Source organism: Protopterus annectens, chromosome 10.part0 (assembly GCF_019279795.1).
Source record: "Protopterus annectens isolate FY-2018-M chromosome 10.part0, PAN1.0, whole genome shotgun sequence".
NCBI lineage: Eukaryota > Metazoa > Chordata > Ceratodontiformes > Protopteridae > Protopterus > Protopterus annectens.
In genome coordinates this window covers 1610161508-1610181082 of record NC_056744.1, presented here as the reverse complement: position 1 = coordinate 1610181082, position 19575 = coordinate 1610161508, and the positions used below count along the sequence as shown (strand labels likewise).

General features: G+C 36.8%; 1 protein-coding gene across 1 annotated transcript in view; it reads left to right on the top strand.

The window, feature by feature from the left end:
• Positions 1 to 11182, top strand: part of LOC122813789 (nucleoredoxin-like) — a 180272-nt gene extending 169090 nt beyond the window's left edge. The window contains exon 9 of the mRNA XM_044086294.1: positions 9895 to 11182. Coding sequence (XP_043942229.1) covers positions 9895 to 10080 — 186 coding nt within the window. The 3' untranslated portion in view covers positions 10081 to 11182. The remainder of the gene's footprint in view (positions 1 to 9894) is intronic.
• Positions 11183 to 19575: the final 8393 nt, after the last annotated feature.

The window sequence follows — 19575 nt, the reverse complement described above, 5'->3', positions numbered from 1 at the left end:
AACGTCATTATCTTTTATCATTTTTATTTCTTCTTTTTGTTTTATGTTGTCCTTTTCTTTGTATGCCTCTTTACTTTCTTCAGTTTTATTTTCATTTTCTTTTTTCATTTCTGTACAATCCATTGTTAAATGTCCTTTTTGTATACATTTATAACAATTTTTACCCCATGTCCCATCTTTTCACAAATGTAACCCCTTCTTTTTTAAACAATTATTTACAAAATTCCACTCTTTTCCACATAGATAACAATGTTCTTATTTGCCCCAGTACTGTACCAAACCTCATTTCCCTTCAACATTTATAACACTTAGTGTATGTATAATCTTATAATTTTCTATTATCAAAATGACATTGCCATTCCATCCTCCAGTCCATAAACCCCCTGTCATCATACATTTTTACAGTTTTCAATACTTCTTTACAGATATCCTTTAAAAGCCTTTTAAAAGTCTCTCTTTCTATCTCAGTTTGAAATGTATTTATTTATTGCCAATAAATAAATAAACAAATGCCAATAAATAAATAAATAAATAAATAAATGTATTTATTTATTGGCATTTGTTTACTAGGAAAGTCCACTCGGCCAAGATGAGCCCATTTTCAGTGGAAGCCCGGGGAGAAGAGGTCCAATTAGCAACAACAACAAAAAATCTAAACAAAAGATCTAGTACAAGATTGACATGGCAAGTACAAAAACAATTAACATAAATTGGCATAAAAATTCAAAATGTTCAAAAGATGCACATAAAGTTTTTGAGAAGGAATTTGCTGAGTTTACATACAATAAAGAATCAATAAAATATTCTTCAAAGGAATTTACAGAATTTACATGGAATTAAATAAAGTTGATACAAAGTTTTTGACATACAGGAATGAGCATGTTTCTAGTACATGGGTACAATGATAATGGAGCATAGTGCAAAGCAGAACAATACAATCAAGATTTAATTGATGAGTGAAAGAAGAGAAAGTAGAATGGTAGGACCTTAAGAGTGACTAGATGTAAACATTATTTGGTAGAAGGGTAAGCAGCAGTATGTTAAGGATTAATAGGGGATAGGAGGGAAGAGGTAGAGAGAGAGAGAGAGAGAGAGGAAGAGGAAGGAGTGGACAGGAAGGCAGATGAAAAAAGGGAAGGGAAGTGTAGAAGAGAGGAGAGGGGAGTAAGGGGTAGTGGAATTAAGAGGAGGCAAGAGGAGGAATAGAGCAAATACAGTTTATAAGAGGAAAGGAAAGATTATAAGCAAAAGCTTGGGTTAAAATATTAGGATTAAAATTGAAAGATTAAGTAATGGCTGAGTGAGTAGAGAAACAGTTGCATATCCACTTGGATAGAAGATGGTTGTATAGCACAGCTTTAAAGTTGGAGGGACTTTGTTGTAAGCAGATGGATAGTGGTAGATTGTTCCATAGTTTAGCAATGTTCCATGAGTACAGCAGTTGACCTGCAGGTAGCTTGGGTTTATGAAGTTGTACAAGATATTGGTGTTCAGAATGAAGAGGCCTGACAGGATTATAGAGGGTGAATTAAGAGCTGCATGCAGGCCCGTCTTGAAGTTTATAAATCAATTTATGACTAGTAGTGAGTTGAAGAAGAAGTAGGTGGTGGGGTAATTCCAGCCAATGAGGTTGTTTTAGAGCATTACAGTGGGGGAGGGGTAGAGTGGTGGCTATTAGTGGTGAATTTAGTGATCCTGTTGTAGCAGGTTTTTAATTTTGTTTTCAGTGAAGACTATCGATTAGTTAGTAACTAACTATTAGATTAGTTAGTAAAGGAGCACCATAAGTTAGAGAAGGTAAAAGGGGTCTATATTATAAAGATGAAAGCTGTAAATGGTGAATACAACTACATCGACACATAAAGGTCGATGTACAAATAAAAAAAATACATAATCGGGGAAAATTAAAACAATGAACGTATTTGCTTGGCCAGCAGGGCAATCATGGGGATGAGGAAATATATTCTTTTCCCCACTCTAGTACAATTTTGGAGTTGGTATATTTAAGCAGGGGAGTGTTTTAATTTAATTTTATTTAGTTAGTTTTAGCTTACCTGCATGGCGCTGTTGGTTGACGAAATACATTCGGCTTTGTCATTTTCACCAATTACGTATTTCGCTCTTTTAGTACATCGATCTTTATGTGTTCATGTAGTCATGTTCACTATTTTGAGCTTTCATCTTTATAATATAGACAAAGTAAAAGATAAGATAGAGCTAAGGTTTGTTTGGTGGGGGGGGGGACTTATGTTTATAGAGAAGCCTGAGTTTTTTGTGGGTCTTGCTAATATTGTTTTGTATGTGAAGATTGAATTTAAGGTTGTCATCAATTATAACACCTAACAATTTAGTAGATGTCACTAACTCCATTTTGGTGGTGTTAAGGGAGAATATTTTGAAGTTGGCTTTATTAACGGGAGAATTCATCTTGGGAGTAAAGATCATAAGTTTGGTTTTTGTGCCTTTTTCGTCTCCATAAATGCAGTCTTTATAACATACTCATTCTATGGATTTTCATTTTTCCTTTTTTCAAATTTACTAATAGATTTCTCCATATACATTGTACAGTCTCAAAAATAAATAATGTCACAAAAAAGTCTGTATGTTTATAAGAATAAATACCCTTACCTCTTGAATTGTAATACCCGGAGGTAAAAACATTTTCCCATACCTCATTCCTGTTCAGTGCTACTTCACTTTTATTTGCAGCCTCACCACCAATTTCCATCTATTCAAACTCTCCAGTTCATCTGTCTTCTCTTTCGATGTACTGGTTGTTGCCTCAGCATAAGTTTTCTTCTTCTTTTTTTTATCTCCTTCTATGACTTCAACTGTCTCCATTATATCTCCCCACAATACTTCACCACCATTCTTGTATTTACTTTGATTTATCATTGCATTTAATATAGCATCCTGCAACCCTCCTGATTGAAGGGTTGTAATGACACACTCCTCAACTTCATCTTTCGACTCTTCAAACAATTTTTGCTGAAACAAAGTCTCCAAATCCACCAACAAACTATTTCCTGAGCTGGCATTCACCTCTGCTCTCTCACGTCTGGTTTTCATGATGCACATCATCCTCCCAGTCACCCCTGCACTAAGACTGAGATGAGCGCTTGTAATCCCTGGCGATACTCATAGCAATTATCATAGTGAGTAGGGGTCCTTTATTAAAATTCACAAACTACAATATATAGATTCTATATACAAATTTCATAGCTCATTTACAATTTTTTACAATTATACACAAGTAATTCACACATTTCCAACATTTTTAGACTTTTAATTCCCCCCCACTATTTTTTCCACAACCATCTTATTTTCTTCAAAATCTGTGACAATACCCAGTTTCCACGAATTGTAAAACGAAAGTCCAACTGAGAACCAACTATCCAATGATGTCGTCAGCAACACACATCCACAGAGGCTCGGACAACCAGAAACTGTAGTCTTCTATTTTATTGTTTAAAACACAAAAGTACACAAATGAAAAACAACAGCAACGGGAGGTTAAGCGCTTTCGTCTGTGACACATCAGACTTCCTCAGAACCATGTTTACTGTTATAACTGCCTTATTTAAATAAATTTTGGCGCCAACTTTCTCGTGACACCATGTTGTTTCTTAAAGAACTACACTCCTGTGTAAGTAAATAAATCCTAAGTGTGTCCATCTACATGTGCTTATTCACCAAAATACATAAACATCACTAAAATTTTAAAAAATCTTGAACATCAAATAAAATAAAATAAAATAAAATCCATTCCATAATTGCAGTGCAATACTCAGTATACAAAAACCGTGTGTGAATTAATTAAATAATATGAATAATATGAACTTTACATAGTGTAGAGTAAATAAAATAAAATAAAATAAAATAACCAACACAGTGCAAACTGCCTAAAGATATCCCCTTATACCCAGTTTCCATTATATTTTTATCTCATTCATGCTTTCATTTCAAATAATCCACACTATATAAAACAATTTTCATCTAATCTTTCTATATCATTTTGTTTCATATTTTCATAGTATCCATATTCTATCATGTCCATATTTATACATTTGACATTTGTCAATCCTTTTAAACATTCTTTGTCACACATTTCTTCCCACAATTAATTGAATGTCTTACATTTCAGAAATGCATGTTCAGTGGTCTCTAATTCCCCATAATATATGCAGATCCTGCCTTTTATTTTATATGGCATATTTACTTTTACTGGAAGCCTATTAATAGACAACCTCCACAACAAATCTGTACATTCCACATCATTTTTGGATCTTTTCATTCTTGCTTTTACAGCTTTTACTTTTTTATCTCCTAAATTCTTCCAAAGGTAAATATAATGACATTTTCCCATTATATTTTCATACCATGTTTTCCTATTATTTTCTATGTTAATTAAATCAATCTTCATAGTAATATTTTCTCTTGATACCTTTTCATTTCCGCACAAGTAACCCCTTTACTTCTTTTTAAACATTTAAGTTTTTCCCATAGTGCTTTATATTTTCCTCTATAATCCTTATTAACAAATTTCTTTTTCCCTGTATTCCTGTCAATATTTTTATATAAATTTAATGAGGCTATATATCCAGTTCAGATTACTAGACCCAAGCCTCCTTTCTTTTTGGAAACATAAAGAACTCCTCTTTCAGTAGGGTTCAATCTAGATCCCCATATAAATGTAAATAACACATTCAATAATTATTTTTCACATTCTGGTGGTATCATAAATATACTTGCTAAATGTACCATCTTATCTAATATTACTAATTTAATTAAATATGCTTTTTTTACTGTATGTAAGTTTAAATGTTCTCCAAAATATGCAAGTACTCCTTATTTTAATTATCATTTCCTTCCATTATATTACTGTTTGTTGCTCAATGCCAAACCTTATTCCCAGAATTTCTATTTTTTCTTTATTAAACTGGATACCTCTTATTTTTTCCAGAGAACCCCAGTCCATTACTCTTTTCCTCAATACTTAAACCTAATACCTTTAGTTCTTCGTCAATTGTCTTATAGTTATACTCATCCATTCTTTATTTTTAGCAACTGATACTAGATTGTCCACATAAGAGAACAGTACTGGAATCTGGATTCCCTGTGGTATGCAATATTTAGCTTCCTCCAATGCCTTATTTATTTTGGCGACTACTGCAGTCATAATTAATGCAAACAGAATACTACTTGCTGGATATCCGTGTTTAATACCACTTTTTATTTCTATTATCTCACTTAACCAACCATTAACTATTAGTCTCACTTTATTTTTATCTAAAGATTTCAAAAATGTTAATTATGTTATTGCTTATATTCTTTCAAAATCTCCCATAATGCTTTATGCTGAATCTTGTCAAATGCTTTTCTTACACCTCTTACTAATATTTTCAATTCTGTTTTCCTATTTATTACATCTACTAATTCTGTTATTAACATTAAAAGATGTTTCAGTCAGTAACTTATTAATAATCTTACTTACTAGTCTTCTTTCTACTATTTTCATAAAAATCTTATAATCAGCATTATTTAATACTAATGGTCTCCAGTTTTTATATCTCGTCTTTCTCCCCTTTTCCATATAAATTTTATTGCACCCATACATATTTTGTCATCATTTACACCTTTTTCAAACCATTCATTCAACACTTTAAAAATATTCTTTTTGCCATTCTTGCATGTCCTTATACATTAGATATTCAAGTCCATCTAAACCTGTAGCTGCTTCTACGTTTACTGTTTTCAGCACCTTTTTAAATTTTATCATTGTAATCTTTTCTTTTACTCTCTTGTTGTCTTCCTCAGTTAAATTTTTTAAGTGCCATCTATTTTTTCTTATAGTGCCACATTGGAAAAAGTTCTCAAAATATGCCTTTTGACTGTCTTTTTGTGTAGTGACTATAAATATTTCCTTTTTCCTCAACTCTCTTATTATTCTTATTTTTCTTTAACCATTTTGCTCAGATATGGTACTACTTCTTGTTTTCTTCCTTATAAAAATATCCTTGTCTGAATAACATTTTTTAAGTTTTCTGTTGGTTCATTCCTTATAGCAGTCTCTCTTTTTTTTAGAAACTCTTCTTTATTATCTATTATGTTTTTAAAGACTAGGTTATTGATTTCTTTATATTTTTATCTTGTATTGATTTTGTCATTTGCCATTCCAGTACTTCTTTTTCTATATTTTTATTTTAAACTTATCCACCAACTTGTCCAGTCTTTTTAAAATCCTCTTGTGCTTATTTGATCCAACCATAACTGATGTATTATATCCTTTACATACTCATTTAGCTCTGATTCATTAATTCTTTTATCCCTCTATTTTTATATAGACTATTCTTTCTTGAATCTCTATCCAGATTGACACGTGGTCAGAAAAAACATGATTTTAACTACTTGAGGTAATATACTTAAACTGTCTGATATTATAAAATAATCAATTTCAGTTCTTAGATTAGTCCTTTTGTAAGTTTAATGTTAATTTTCCATAAGTACAGCTTACTGCTTTTGATCGTATCTGAAATAACTTTTACATCTGCCCCTTCTTTTTGCCTATGTTTTAAATCACAATTGAAGTTTCCCACTACTATTACAAATATTTTTCTAAACATAATATCTCTTTGTTTTTGTAAAGTATATGTGTAAAGTGTAATCAGCCTATAGATTTGGTTCTTCCATCTTATAGCTAATATTACCATTCTTCCTAATACTACTATTGTATAATCTAGAATTTATATACATTTTTTACATAAAATTGCTATGCCTGAGCATTTTTCACCTCCTAAGCTTTATATAACCTTGCCTTCTCATAACCCATTAACTTATATTATTTCTTCATCTGTTTTTATTCTTATGTCTGTTAACACTATAATGTCCATCTCTAGCATTCTACACCATTCCAACCTATTAGTCTTCACTAAACATTCTTTATTCTGTTCATGCTATTTGCTAGCATTCTCACCTTCTGGAAAAGTTGCCTTTATCCTTTTTTGTTTCCTCCTATACCTATATTTTTACATTTGCATTTTCTGTCTTTCCCTCTTTTCCCAATGGAACTTCTTTTACTTTTAACTCTTATCCCTTTATCATCCCCTTCATCACTTGAATCACTTACTTCTTCCTCTAGCTCTCCTTCTTTTCTTTTTGTTTGCCTCACAGATTAATTTACTTCCATTCCTGTATCCTTCTCATTCATTTTTCTTTTTGCGTATCCTCAGTATTATCTGCTTAAACGCCCTCCTTATCTTGATCTAATTTTGTTTCCTGTGTATACATTTCTGTAGCATTACAGTCCATCTATGAATGCCCTAAATATTCACACTTTATATGTTGTTGTCTTTCGGCTTTTCCCAGTTAGGGGTCACCACAGCAGAACTCTAGTCTGCTAATGATTGGCAGTAGATTTTCCCGAACGCCGAGGTGCCAGCTCGACGTCCGTCCTTCAATGAAGGCACGCCCATTTACGCATGTCTTTCAAATGCCCACCCAACCATGGGAAGGACATGCAGACTCCACACAGAAGGCACTCCCCTCACTCCAGCCGAGAATCGAACAGGAGAACCTCTTGCTGTGAGGCAACAACGCTACCGCTGCACCACTACAGATGTATTCACACTTTATATATTTTTGAATAATAGTATAGAATTTGTAATATTTTATCATGCTACTTTCATTGACAGACTCTACTTTGTTGATGTGGTAGTCACATCAATAGTATAGAAAAGGGTTTATATCTAATATATACCCTATGAGTTTACTTTTGCTAATACTTATTTATATTTTAGAAGTTATTATCCATTGTGTATAAAGAAAAATTTAGCTAAAGGACAACTTATTAAGGTCTCTAGAAACAGAAGAAGACACTTTTTTCATGAAGGTAAGAACATTGAGTATGTGTTTCAAGAAAGCAGTTTCACAGAAACACTGTTTGATGAAATAATTAAGGCTAAAACTAACAAGCATGCTTGTTATTCATCCATACTTTCTGGCAGGGAGTCTATAAATGATTTTAAGAATAAATAGGTACATACTAGGCTAACTGCCCTTATGAGCCATTGTAAGCCTAGCCAATTATCCCTTGTGAGACTCAAACCCTGTACCTTGTGTTTGTAAGGCAAACACCTTAACCATTAGGCCACCCTAACAACAAAAGGACTGACTATCACAAATTTATAATGAGTGCATACAGTTATAATAGTGTTTGCATTAATTAGATTATTTCTAATAACTGGAATGGAGGTGGGTATGAGAGATGATTCATATTTTAGGAAGTGAGCCAACAATTAAAGGCTTTTTAGAGAATAGCAATTATTTTTTATTGATAACAAATAATTTAACCACAGAGGAAAAACTGGTATGCACAAGTGAGTTTTGTGTGCTCTACAGATATTTGTTAATGTTGGGCCATCATTTTTTGCAACATGTGGATAAAACTATTTATATATAAATTGAGTTTTAACTGTAATAGCTATGGGCAGTACACATTGCACAGCTTGAAATAATTGTTTATCTTAGGAAAGATGTTAGAAAACTTTCCAAACATATTTATGAATACTGTTACAATATCAGAAAGAATGATAATAACGATCTGTGCAAGCTTTCCTTAGCATGTGCTAAAAAAATCAATTGTAGTAGTAGACTGTATTAATATTCATTCAAGAAGAGGTGACTATGAAACAAATTTAGAAGCAAAGGAATCAAAATGGCAGTTATTTCTGGTAGAGGATCACTCTTCATGCTTGAATGATCACACTAGTATTATATGCATTGAAGATCAGACAACTGAATTAATTGGTTATTTTTATAGATGTTATACCTTTGTAAAAATATAGTTTTTGTATAAGAATTTGACTATTTTAGTGTTTTTATTGGTGTGTTTGTGTGATTGGTCACATGATCATTTGATATTTAAACTGTGAGATTAAAGATGTTTACTGTTCTGAGGAAGTCTCTGTTGATAGTGAAACAAAAGCATAAAACTTTTTGTTTTAATTAAAGGAGAGTAGTTCTGTTATTTTTCTGTGGGTTTTGTTTCTTGTGTTTTTTTCCAGTATATTATAGCAGGGACAGACACCATAATGTACACACAGAGTCATACTCTCAACTCTTTAATTTAGGCATAGCGCTATGATTTTGGTTCTCAGATTTACCATTGCTCCTCCTAGATTTACTGCTGTTCCTAATGTTGCTGGATCTATTGATGGTTACATACTTGAGTAAATATTAAAATTAAGCCTATACAGAGACTCCTATCACTAACGTTATATGACCTAGTATATAAAGAACTTCTGTTGTGAAAAATAAGAAAGTGTTTGTCTTCCTGACCCACTGATATGATTTTTAAAGGCCACTAATACACTTTTCAATGCTCAGAGGTTGAGTGGTACCCATAGAGTACTAGATCAAGTCATTACTGTCAAAGATAAATTGAGGGGTGTACAGTATGTTGTATTTTAGAACATGGTTTGACCCTTGAGTGCCAACTGTGTTCCCTGTGGATCAGATCTGGTTCATAAAGAGATTACCAGCAGGGGCAGAGCTGAGCACAGCAGCAGGGCAGCGTTATAGACAGTACAGGTCAATGACCATATTACAATATTCCTTCCTGTGCAACCACAGGTTCATTAGTAGCACTGACTGCCCACTTGCACATTTCCTGGACATTGCAACACTGCATACAATGACACATAAGCAATGACAATGACAGCAACAGACTTTGTCATAAGAAGAATAAGATAAGTTATGACAACTTCAGGATTTTATATGCTAAGTAGGTACCATTCTGTAAGTAATGCCTTCTTTACTAACGTCATTATTTGTTTCTTTTTTTCTTATTTCTCTTACTCTCATCCCTCGCCTCCTTGCTGCTGCATTGTGCCATAGGATGACAACATCTCTGATTCATTGCGTGACTTCACTAATCTTCCTGAGTCTGCTCCATTGCTCACCATCCTGGACATTGCAACAAGGGCCAAATATGTGTGTGATGTAGAAGAGATCACTCCAGCCATTGTTGAAGAATTTGTTAGTCAGTTCTTGGAAGGGAAGCTACAACCAGAACCAATCTGATAAGGAAAGGAAGCTTTTACAAGAATTCATAACCAGACTGAACACAGCAGAACGGACCTGTAAGGACATTAATGGGCTTCATGTCAGAAGCAAAATTTCTAATGAACTAATTTCTGGTGGAATACAGTTTAGCAAGTGGAGTGATATTTCTGAGAAGCTCCCAGTCTTCCAACAAGTGGGTTCAATTCTCAGCATTATCTGATTTGATATGTAAAAATACTGAAAAGATGACAGGTTTTGGGGATGCAGTCATAAAAAATAGCATCTATTTGTTGGAATCATCAAACAGGTGCAAGTGTAAAAACTAGTCAAAAGATGATAGGATGGGGAGCTACAGTGCTGATGTAAGACATGACTGACATTCAGGTAGCACGTTAGCAGGTGCGATAGTGTGCTTAAGCAACCATAAGCATATCACTGAGGCAGGAGGTGGTATTCCAGTGAAGGAGCTTTGGGTCAGTGCAGGTAATAACATGTAGTAGCAGTATCTTAGCTCACTTCCCACCACTAGAAAAGGCACCGGTAAGCAGTAGGTGCAGGAAAGTCGTATGTGCTGCTCTGTGGCAGGAGTATGTAAGACCACAGTTTTAGCCTAAGAATGGAAGATAGTAGTGTATGTCTATCTATAAAGTAGTAATTGCAATGCAGAGGTGTCCACTCACTGTACATTAGGTTACTTCTGTAATAGAATGGGATATGTTGTTTGCCTCAATGATGTAGGAAATCCAGTCTTGTCTCAAGGCTAAAGGGACTGTTTACCTTGTTGTAAAATATTAATAGCTCCACTAATCTCTCATTATTGTATGCTCCTGGATGTTCTGCGGAAATACAGCAAATAAAGCAGTCCTGCCTTAGTGTTTTATGCTTCCAGATGTCCTGCTACAGTGTAACAGTAATCCTATCCTGTTTCATTTCTTTTTTATTCATGGATACCCTGTTTGCAATTTATTACATCTTTCTCATCATTGTTGTAATACAGTGAGCAGCAGTTTGTCTCATACCTGTAACCTTGGGTATTTTGCTATACATGCTGGAGAGACAGGTTTGTCTCCCAGAGGCTGCCCCATCTCTGGAATAGACTTCCCATACATATCAAACACTCACTGACCCTCTTCAAGCGCAACCTTGATGAGTGGATGGGAAACCACAAATCTGTCTCAGGGGTTCCGCCTGTGTCCCTCATTGACAAGGACAACAGGTGCTGACTGAGGTTTCTTTTTGGGGATAAATTCTTGGCTAGGCTTGTAAGGGCCCCAGGGACATTAGCCTAGTAACCTCCTATGATGTTGTGATCCTATGATACTATAGTAGGAACTACAGTCCTGTCTCAGTGATGTGGGTTTCTGGATGTCTGGCTGTAATGTAACAGGTAATGCAGTCCTGACTATTGTAGGCACCTGGATACTGTGTTGTAATATAACAGGAAATGCAGCCCTCTCTCAGCGATGTAGGTCTCTGGATGTCTGGCTGTAGTGTAACAGGTAATACAGTCCTGCCTGCTAAAGGCTCGTGGACACTGTGTTGTACTATAACAGGAAATGCAGTCCTTTCTCAGTGATGTGGGTCCTTGGATGTCTGGCTGTAATGTAATAGGTAATACAGTCCTGTCTGCAGTAGACTCCTGGATACTATGTTGTAATATAAAAAGAAATGCAGTCCTATCTCAGTGCTGTAATTTTCTGAATACACTGCTGTAATGTAACAACTAATAGACTTGTCTTGGTGTTGTAAGGTTCTAGATATCCTCCTGTAATATAACTGGCAATGCTGTCCTGCCTCCTGGCTGGATGTCCTGTTTTGAAATGACAGACAGTACAACTATATATCAGACCTGTATGTTTCTGAATGCCCTTTTGTAACATAGCAGGCAATGCAGTCCTGTTTCATTACTGTAGGTTGCTGGACATCACACTGTAATACAACAGACAATATAGTTCTGTGTTGGTGTTGTAGATTCCTAGATGTTCTTTAATATAATAGATGATACAGTCTAATCTCAGTGCTGTAGCTTCCTATATACCTTAGTGTAATACAACAAGTAAAACAATCTAGGCTGACTGCTGTAGGCTCCCAGATACCAGCTGTAGCATAAATGTAATAAAGTCCTGTCTGAGGATTGTAACTATACTGATGTCATGGTGTAATATAACAGGCAGTGCAGTCCTGTCTCAGGATTGTAACTATACTGATGTCATGGTGTAATATAACAGGCAGTGCAGTCCTGTCTCAGGATTGTAACTATACTGATGTCATGGTGAAATATAACAGTCAGTGCAGTCCTGTCTCAGGATTGTAACTATACTGATGTCATGGTGTAATATAACAGGCAGTGCATTCCTGTCTCAGGATTGTAACTATACTGATGTCATGGTGTAATATAACATGTGATACAGTCCTGTCTCAGGATTGTAAATATACTGATGTCATGGTGTAATATAACAGGCAGTGCAGTCCTGTCTCACGATTGTAACTATACTGATGTCATGGTGTAATATAACAGTCAGTGCAGTCCTGTGTCAGGATTGTAACTATACTGATGTCATGGTGTAATATAACATGTGATACAGTTCTGTCTCAGGATTGTAAATATACTGATGTCATGGTGTAATATAACAGGCAGTGCAGTCCTGTCTCACGATTGTAACTATACTGATGTCATGGTGTAATATAACAGTCAGTGCAGTCCTGTGTCAGGATTGTAAATATACTGATGTCATGGTGTAATATAAGAGGCAGTGCAGTCCTGTCAGTGCTATAGGTTTAGGGGTATCAGGCTGCAGTATAAGTGGTGAACTATCCCTGTTGCAGAGCTGTAGTTTCCATGTTGCCCTGTTGCATTATGGTAAGTATTGAAGTTTATCCTAAGGATCACTGCTATAAGAATCTGTAAATGGCTGGGATGAATTCAAAGGCACTCATTAGTGATCCAGCCAGGACTTTGTAGCAAATGTTCATTCCTGTGGGCATATGGCTGCACCCTTATGCCCTGGCCATTTGGAGAAGTTCAACTAAAATGAAGGAACAGCAATATGCTCAGCTAAGGCTTTTGTTTTTGCCACTGAAGTAAAAGGTAAATCCTGCAACTTCATATAATTTCTTAGTTGTTTTTACAAACCAAGATCGAAAATGGTTTGAGTACTATGTCTTCTTACAGCATAATTCCATAGTATTTAAGGGATGTCTGACATTATATAAGAATGACTGGAAAATTTTATTATTATTATTACAGAATGAACTCTATTGTCAGATTAACTTTTTAAAACTATATTGTACATTAGATCTCATGTTCTATTATGTAAGATGTACTTATCTCCATATAAGTCATGTATGTAGTTATCTTTTGCTGGAAATCTGGGGAATAACAGAAAAATGCCATTCAAGCAGTTCATTTACCTATTTACAAAGGGAAATAAATAAATAAGAAAACAAGCAAACAAACAAATAAATACATTAAAATTACACTATTTTGCATGAGTTTCTTTTAACAGCCCCCACAGAATCAAACTAACAAGTGTTCTTGCAGGCATCAGATACCCCAAAACATTATCATCTTAAGCATTTATTTCTTAGTGAAGAACCACAATCTAATAATTCGGAGAACTGTGCCAATTTTAACTTAAAGGTTATAGAATGGAGGGCTATTAATATATTTTTCCTTGAATATAGAAAGCTTCTGTCTCTAACCATTGCTCCATCATCACAGTCTACTTTTGAATCTCCTGTGTCTTCTAAATTCCCTAAATAGAAAAAAGTAAGAAGTAGTAAGGATGAAAAGTTATTGCAGTTTAATATGCTAAGTGCTCTATCATGTACCATGCAGGAGCAGCTGGTTAGGACCAAGAGAACCAGTCCCATAGCGTAAGGTAGCACAGCCTCTAGCAGTTGGTGAGCAGGTTAGCTTCCCTACCCCACAGGAGGGTACCCATTTTGTGATTTTCCCCCTACTGCTCTACGTCTTTATTAGGTTTTTCACTGTAACAAGCTGTAGCTGTGTAGGCTGCTTTACTCAAAAAATGGTTGTCGAAACAGCACTTAAAATGAAGGATTCATGGCATAAAAATGTTTCCCACCTCAGATGACAGCAGTCCTCTGTCTGGGCCAGGGAAAAAAAACTTTCATGTACCTCATACCGAGTCTCTGCATGCTCTTTAAGTTTCTCGTGTCCTCTCTACATGTAGGTACTATATCCACCATAGCAACTCCAGCAATGTGGATGATGACATGGAAATAATATACAGTCCAGAAGTTGTGAGAACTGATTCTGTAAGTACAGTATGTGCTGCACATCTGAAACTTCAATAAATGAAGTCTAACATAATGGATTATTACAACTAATAAAACATATCTATGTGCTTTCCAAAATCGTATTGTAGATGTGTGTATTTTTAGTATGTTTGAAAAAAAATGTTTCACCAGCTTAACCCTGCTCTGAGGAAGGAAAAGTATAGTTGTTCTGGTATTCATGATTACTTCTAGGAACATTTTTAATATCTTAAGTCTGGGAACAACTAACAGGCTTTGGAAGCAAAGCAGAGTCTGTTGTAGTCTGAGCTGAGGCTGTCTGTATATGTGGTCAGAATCAGATCAGACAATCATCTAGATAAAGATAATTGTGGGTTCCTTTGAGTCTCTGATGTGCAGACACTTAGGCCAGATAATTTGTAATACTCTGGACCCAGAAGAAAGACCAAAACTTTAAATGGCAGTTTTCTACCTGGAACCAGAGGAATCTTCTTTGATGTTTGTGAATATAAATGAGCATGATCAGGGTTACTAGGTAAGCACTTATTGGGAGAAGCATACCTCTTAACTTCTTAGCCCAAGAAATCCGAACAAAACCTAAAATAATGGGGAGAACAAATACCCAAAAATAAGGACAGATTTTAAATATTGCTCTTACAGACTTATAAAGTTGCTAGAATAACAGGATCTGGGTTAGCGTGTATTGTCTGAAGTCCATGAAGTCTAAAACTCAAATATAACGAGATCTGAGGTACTTGGAGTTGGTGCATTGCAGATCAGATTCAAACCCATCAATTAAGTAAGAATTAAAATGGACAACAGGGATGGAACATTATGGTGAGTACATAACATCTTTTTATACTTCAGAAGCCCACCAATGTTATCCTGCAATACAGCAGTTTCCTGCAGAGTCTCCACTTGTTTATGATACAAATAACAATTTTGCCCAAGTAACAGCTTTTTTTGGAGATATTTAATTTTCATGTAAGTATAGGACTAAGCCAGAGAAAAATATCGTAAGTACCATTTTGGTAAAGTTTTAAAATTATCACACTTCATGGCTAAATCCTTCAAGGTTCCCTCTTTCAGCTCAGCTCAATTATTAAAAAAACTGGCTCATCATTGAATGAAAAAAATTCACTCTCATGGAAAAAAAAAGATCAATTTCCAGTGGGGGTTCTAGTAAATCCTGTCCTAAAACCATCATACAGGTTGTGAAGATAGGTGAAGGCTGCCAGCCTAGCCAGATAGAATTTTGTAGATAATTCTGTCATTTGTAAATATTAATATAAGCCACAGGCTTGATCTCTTAAATGGAAGAAAATGCTGTTAGATGTGGAACTGCAAAAGTGTAACAACAGTGCACTCTGCACTGTGAAATTCTTTGATCTAAATATTGGAGCCGAGATGTCTAGAGGGAGGCATTCTGCCTATTGTTTTGAAGCCAGAGTTAATGGCTAGAATTTGGATGTATAATTTCTTTTATTGCTCTGCCTTCCTGACCAGCTGCAAGATCAAAAGGGCTATTAACATCTGAGTTCTGTTAGCCTGGGAACCAAAAAGAAATGATGTAATCTGAAATGAATTAGTGGTACTGTGTTATCAATTTAAGGACAGAAAGAATGAGATCATTTGAGCATTTGTCTTGAGAACATCCAACTCACCACTCTGCCTGTGCCTGTATATAAGTAGGATCTTAGACTTTAGTGTTTCTCTTAGAAATAGCTAGGAATTGGGAAGATTAGACCAAATGTTTTTCTGTGTTGATGTAAGGACTATTCTACTATATTATTTTATCTCATTTTCCTGTGATCTCTGAACTCTTGACTAGCACTGTGTAGTAAGAAGTATTGTCTTGTATTTTTATTATTTATTATTAAATATTTTTAAACCTTTCAACTGTGGCTGTTTTGTGTAGAGATAATTTAAGCACTAAGAGTACATTGCATGTACATAGTGATACTGTACCAAGTCACTCCAAATAAGCCTTGACTGTTCGGTTGCACTTACCATTTGGATAATAATATTGCACAGTATAATTGGGCACTCTTTCATAAGGGCCTTTTGGTAGCAGATAAATATTAGTGGGTGGTGGCAAGTGGTACTACCGTATAGTCTGGGTAAAAGGGGCACAGCTGGAAAACCTGTGCCAGCCTTCTCCAGGAGTGTATGTGTGGATGTATATAACTCTTATCCCAAAGTATGTGTGTGTGTGTCAGCTACTTGGGCAGGGACACAAAACACTAGTTGGACAGAGAGGGTGATGGAGGTTGTAGCTTGCCCACTAGGCTGAGATCCGGACCCTATAGCTGTGCCAGTGGGGAGTCTTATTGGGAACTTGGAGAGAAAGGGAGAAACCAGCCCCAGACTGACTGTGATCTCTGTGTGCTCTTAACGGAAATTATACTTTACTGTGTGTGTATTTGTTATCCTTTCCCTATATGGATGCCCCTCACTGGTGTTAGTGGTGAGGATTGGGGCTGCTTGATTGCTGGGCCAGTGCACGAGCATCACATACTAATTGTTTGGCAGTGGTGAGATATCCACACCACATATTAATTGGTTGACAAATACTAATTGGATTGTAGTGATGTGGGTAGTGTGAATTCCTGTAGCTTGTGTACAGTGATCACTGAAGGTGTTTTTGTACTCTAAATCAGCCATGCAGTGAATACTCAGAGTTCAGATCACAATTGTTTTATTTCTTTTGTTAGCTTAGTTAGTCAGGGAGAGCAGGCAGCATGTTAGTAGAGGAGTACAGAAAACTTGCAAGGAACCAGTTGGCAGAGATGTGCCAGGCTAGGGGACTGGTGCATGGAAACCTGACTAAGGCAGACCTGATTGCAGACTTGGTCACAGCTGCATCAGAAAACAGCAACCAGGAGGATGATCAGACTGGCAGTGGAGATGTACCACACTCAGAGAATGGACAGCTCAACCTTTCTGCAGAAGGCTCAAAAATCCATCTGGAGCTAAAGAGACTTGAGTTGGAGGCCAGGCATTTATAAACAAAAGCAGCTGAGAGACTGAGGCATCTAGAGAGTGAGGACAAGGAGAAACTGCAATGTTTGCAGGCTGAGGAGAATGAGAAACTGCTACACCTGGAAGCTGAGGAAAAGGAAAGGCAGAGACAGCATGAAAATAAGATGCTTACTCCTCACCAGAGTCATAGAGGTAATGGGGAAGAGAGTAACTGGACCCCAGAAGTACAAAAGGTCAGTAAATTTCTTCCCCAGTTTACAGAGGTGGATAATTTTGATAGTTTAATTCATATGTTTGTGAGGGTATATAAACAGTATGATGCTGCCCAAAGGCTCTAGGTATGGTTCCTGTCCCCCTTACTCCATGATAAAGCTGTAACTGTGTTGTCTAAACTTGCTGTGCATGAATGCTTTGATTATACTGTTCTTAAGAATTGCTTGTTAGAATGTTTTAAGCTAACACCTGAAACTTATAGGAAAAAGTTTTGTGTGCATAGACGCAAGGCAGATCAAAGTGTGTGAATATGTTGCTGAATGGAGCACTTATTTTCATAAGTGGGTGAGTGGATGTCAGGTCACCACTTTTGAAGGACTGGAAGACCTTTTGGTGAGGGAAGAAGCCATTAGCACTTTGCCTGAGGACAAGAGGATCTGGTTAGCTGATAGACAATGTGCTACTTCAGAAGAGTTGGGGAAGAAGGGAGACCTATACCTAGCAGGCAGGGCATCCCTGCACATGAAAGGGACCCCCAGTACTGCTCATGGGTCTAAAGGAACCCATGGTGGGCAGCACAGATTGCCCCAACAGAATCTGCCAGTAGCAGGGGAAGCCACTTGTCCAGGTATATGTCCAGGACCAAGGGTTAAATGTTTTGAATGCAACCAGTGGGGCCATGTGGCATACAGATGTCCACAGAGGCAAGGTGGAGAACAAAAGGCAAGGGAGCAGGAAAGTGGGGAAGGCAAAATGCCAATAGTAGGTTGTCTTGAGACAACAGGAGTACCAAACTACTATCCTGTAGATGTCCTGATAGAGAAGGATTTGGATGAGACCATATCATGTGCTTATGCAGTTATACTTAGTCAGGCTAGGAGACAAGCATGTGGGTCTAATAGCCTGGGGGAGACCCAGGCAGACTGCATACTTCCAGCTAGGACTGGTGAGGTGGTTACTTCAGGGAGGAAGCTACTCTGTAGCAGTGAGACTGAAGGTAAGCCACAGCTGCTTGTGAGTACTGATGTTCCCTTGGACAGAGTGACTGCAAAGGTAGAGGTGAGTAGTAGTACCTGTGCTGACAGTGAGGTACTGCTGTCACAGGATGCCAGACTTCCTGTGGAAGGGAAGCTGGGAAGGGTTACAAAGAGAGAGTTGAGCCAGGCCTAGATCTCAGACTCTACATTGCAAGGCCTGAGGCAGGTAGCTAGTGAGGCACATGATTCTTAAGGGAAGGGGGAATCTGTATACTGGGACAAAGGGTTACTATACAGAGTGTGGACCCCTGAGGGAGGGCTAGAAGGTGAGACAGTACAGCAGTTGGTAGTGGCTAAAGCCTACCATTTGGCGCTTCTAGCCATAGCCCATGATATTCCCTTTGCAGGTCATATGGGCATAAAACATACAAAGAGACGTATTATGCAGAGCTTCTATTGGCCTGGAATTTCCAGGGATATAACAGGGTACTGCAGGACCTGTGAGCAGTGCCAAAAGGTAGGCAAGGCAGGAGACAAGGTTTAAGCTCCTTTGATGACTTTTCCTGTGATTAAGGAGCCATTTCAGATGGTAGTTATGGATATTGTGGGGCCTTTTAGTACCCCAGGATCCACAGGGAAAAAGTATATCCTAGTGGTAGTGGATTATGCTACATGATACCCTGAGACAGTGGCTTTGTCCTCCATTGAGGCAGAAATGGTGGCAAATGCTTTGTTAGAGATTTTCAGCAGGGTAGGTTTCCCAAAAGAAATACTGACTGACAGGTGCCAATTTTATGTCAGACCTGCTGGCTTGTCTGTGCAAGTACTGTGGGATGAAGCACCTGAAGACCACCCCCTACCATGCCCAGACTAATGGTCTTGTTGAGAGGTTAAACTCTACAGTCAAGTCCATGCTACGGGCATTTGCAACCAGTTTAAGTGGGAGTGGAACAAATATTTTCCCCATCTGTTGTTTGCTTACAGAGAGGTTCCCCAGGAATCCACAGGTTTTTCACCCTTTGAGTTGCTGTATGGGCATATGGTGAGGGGACCTCTAGATTTAATTTGAGATGAGTGGAAA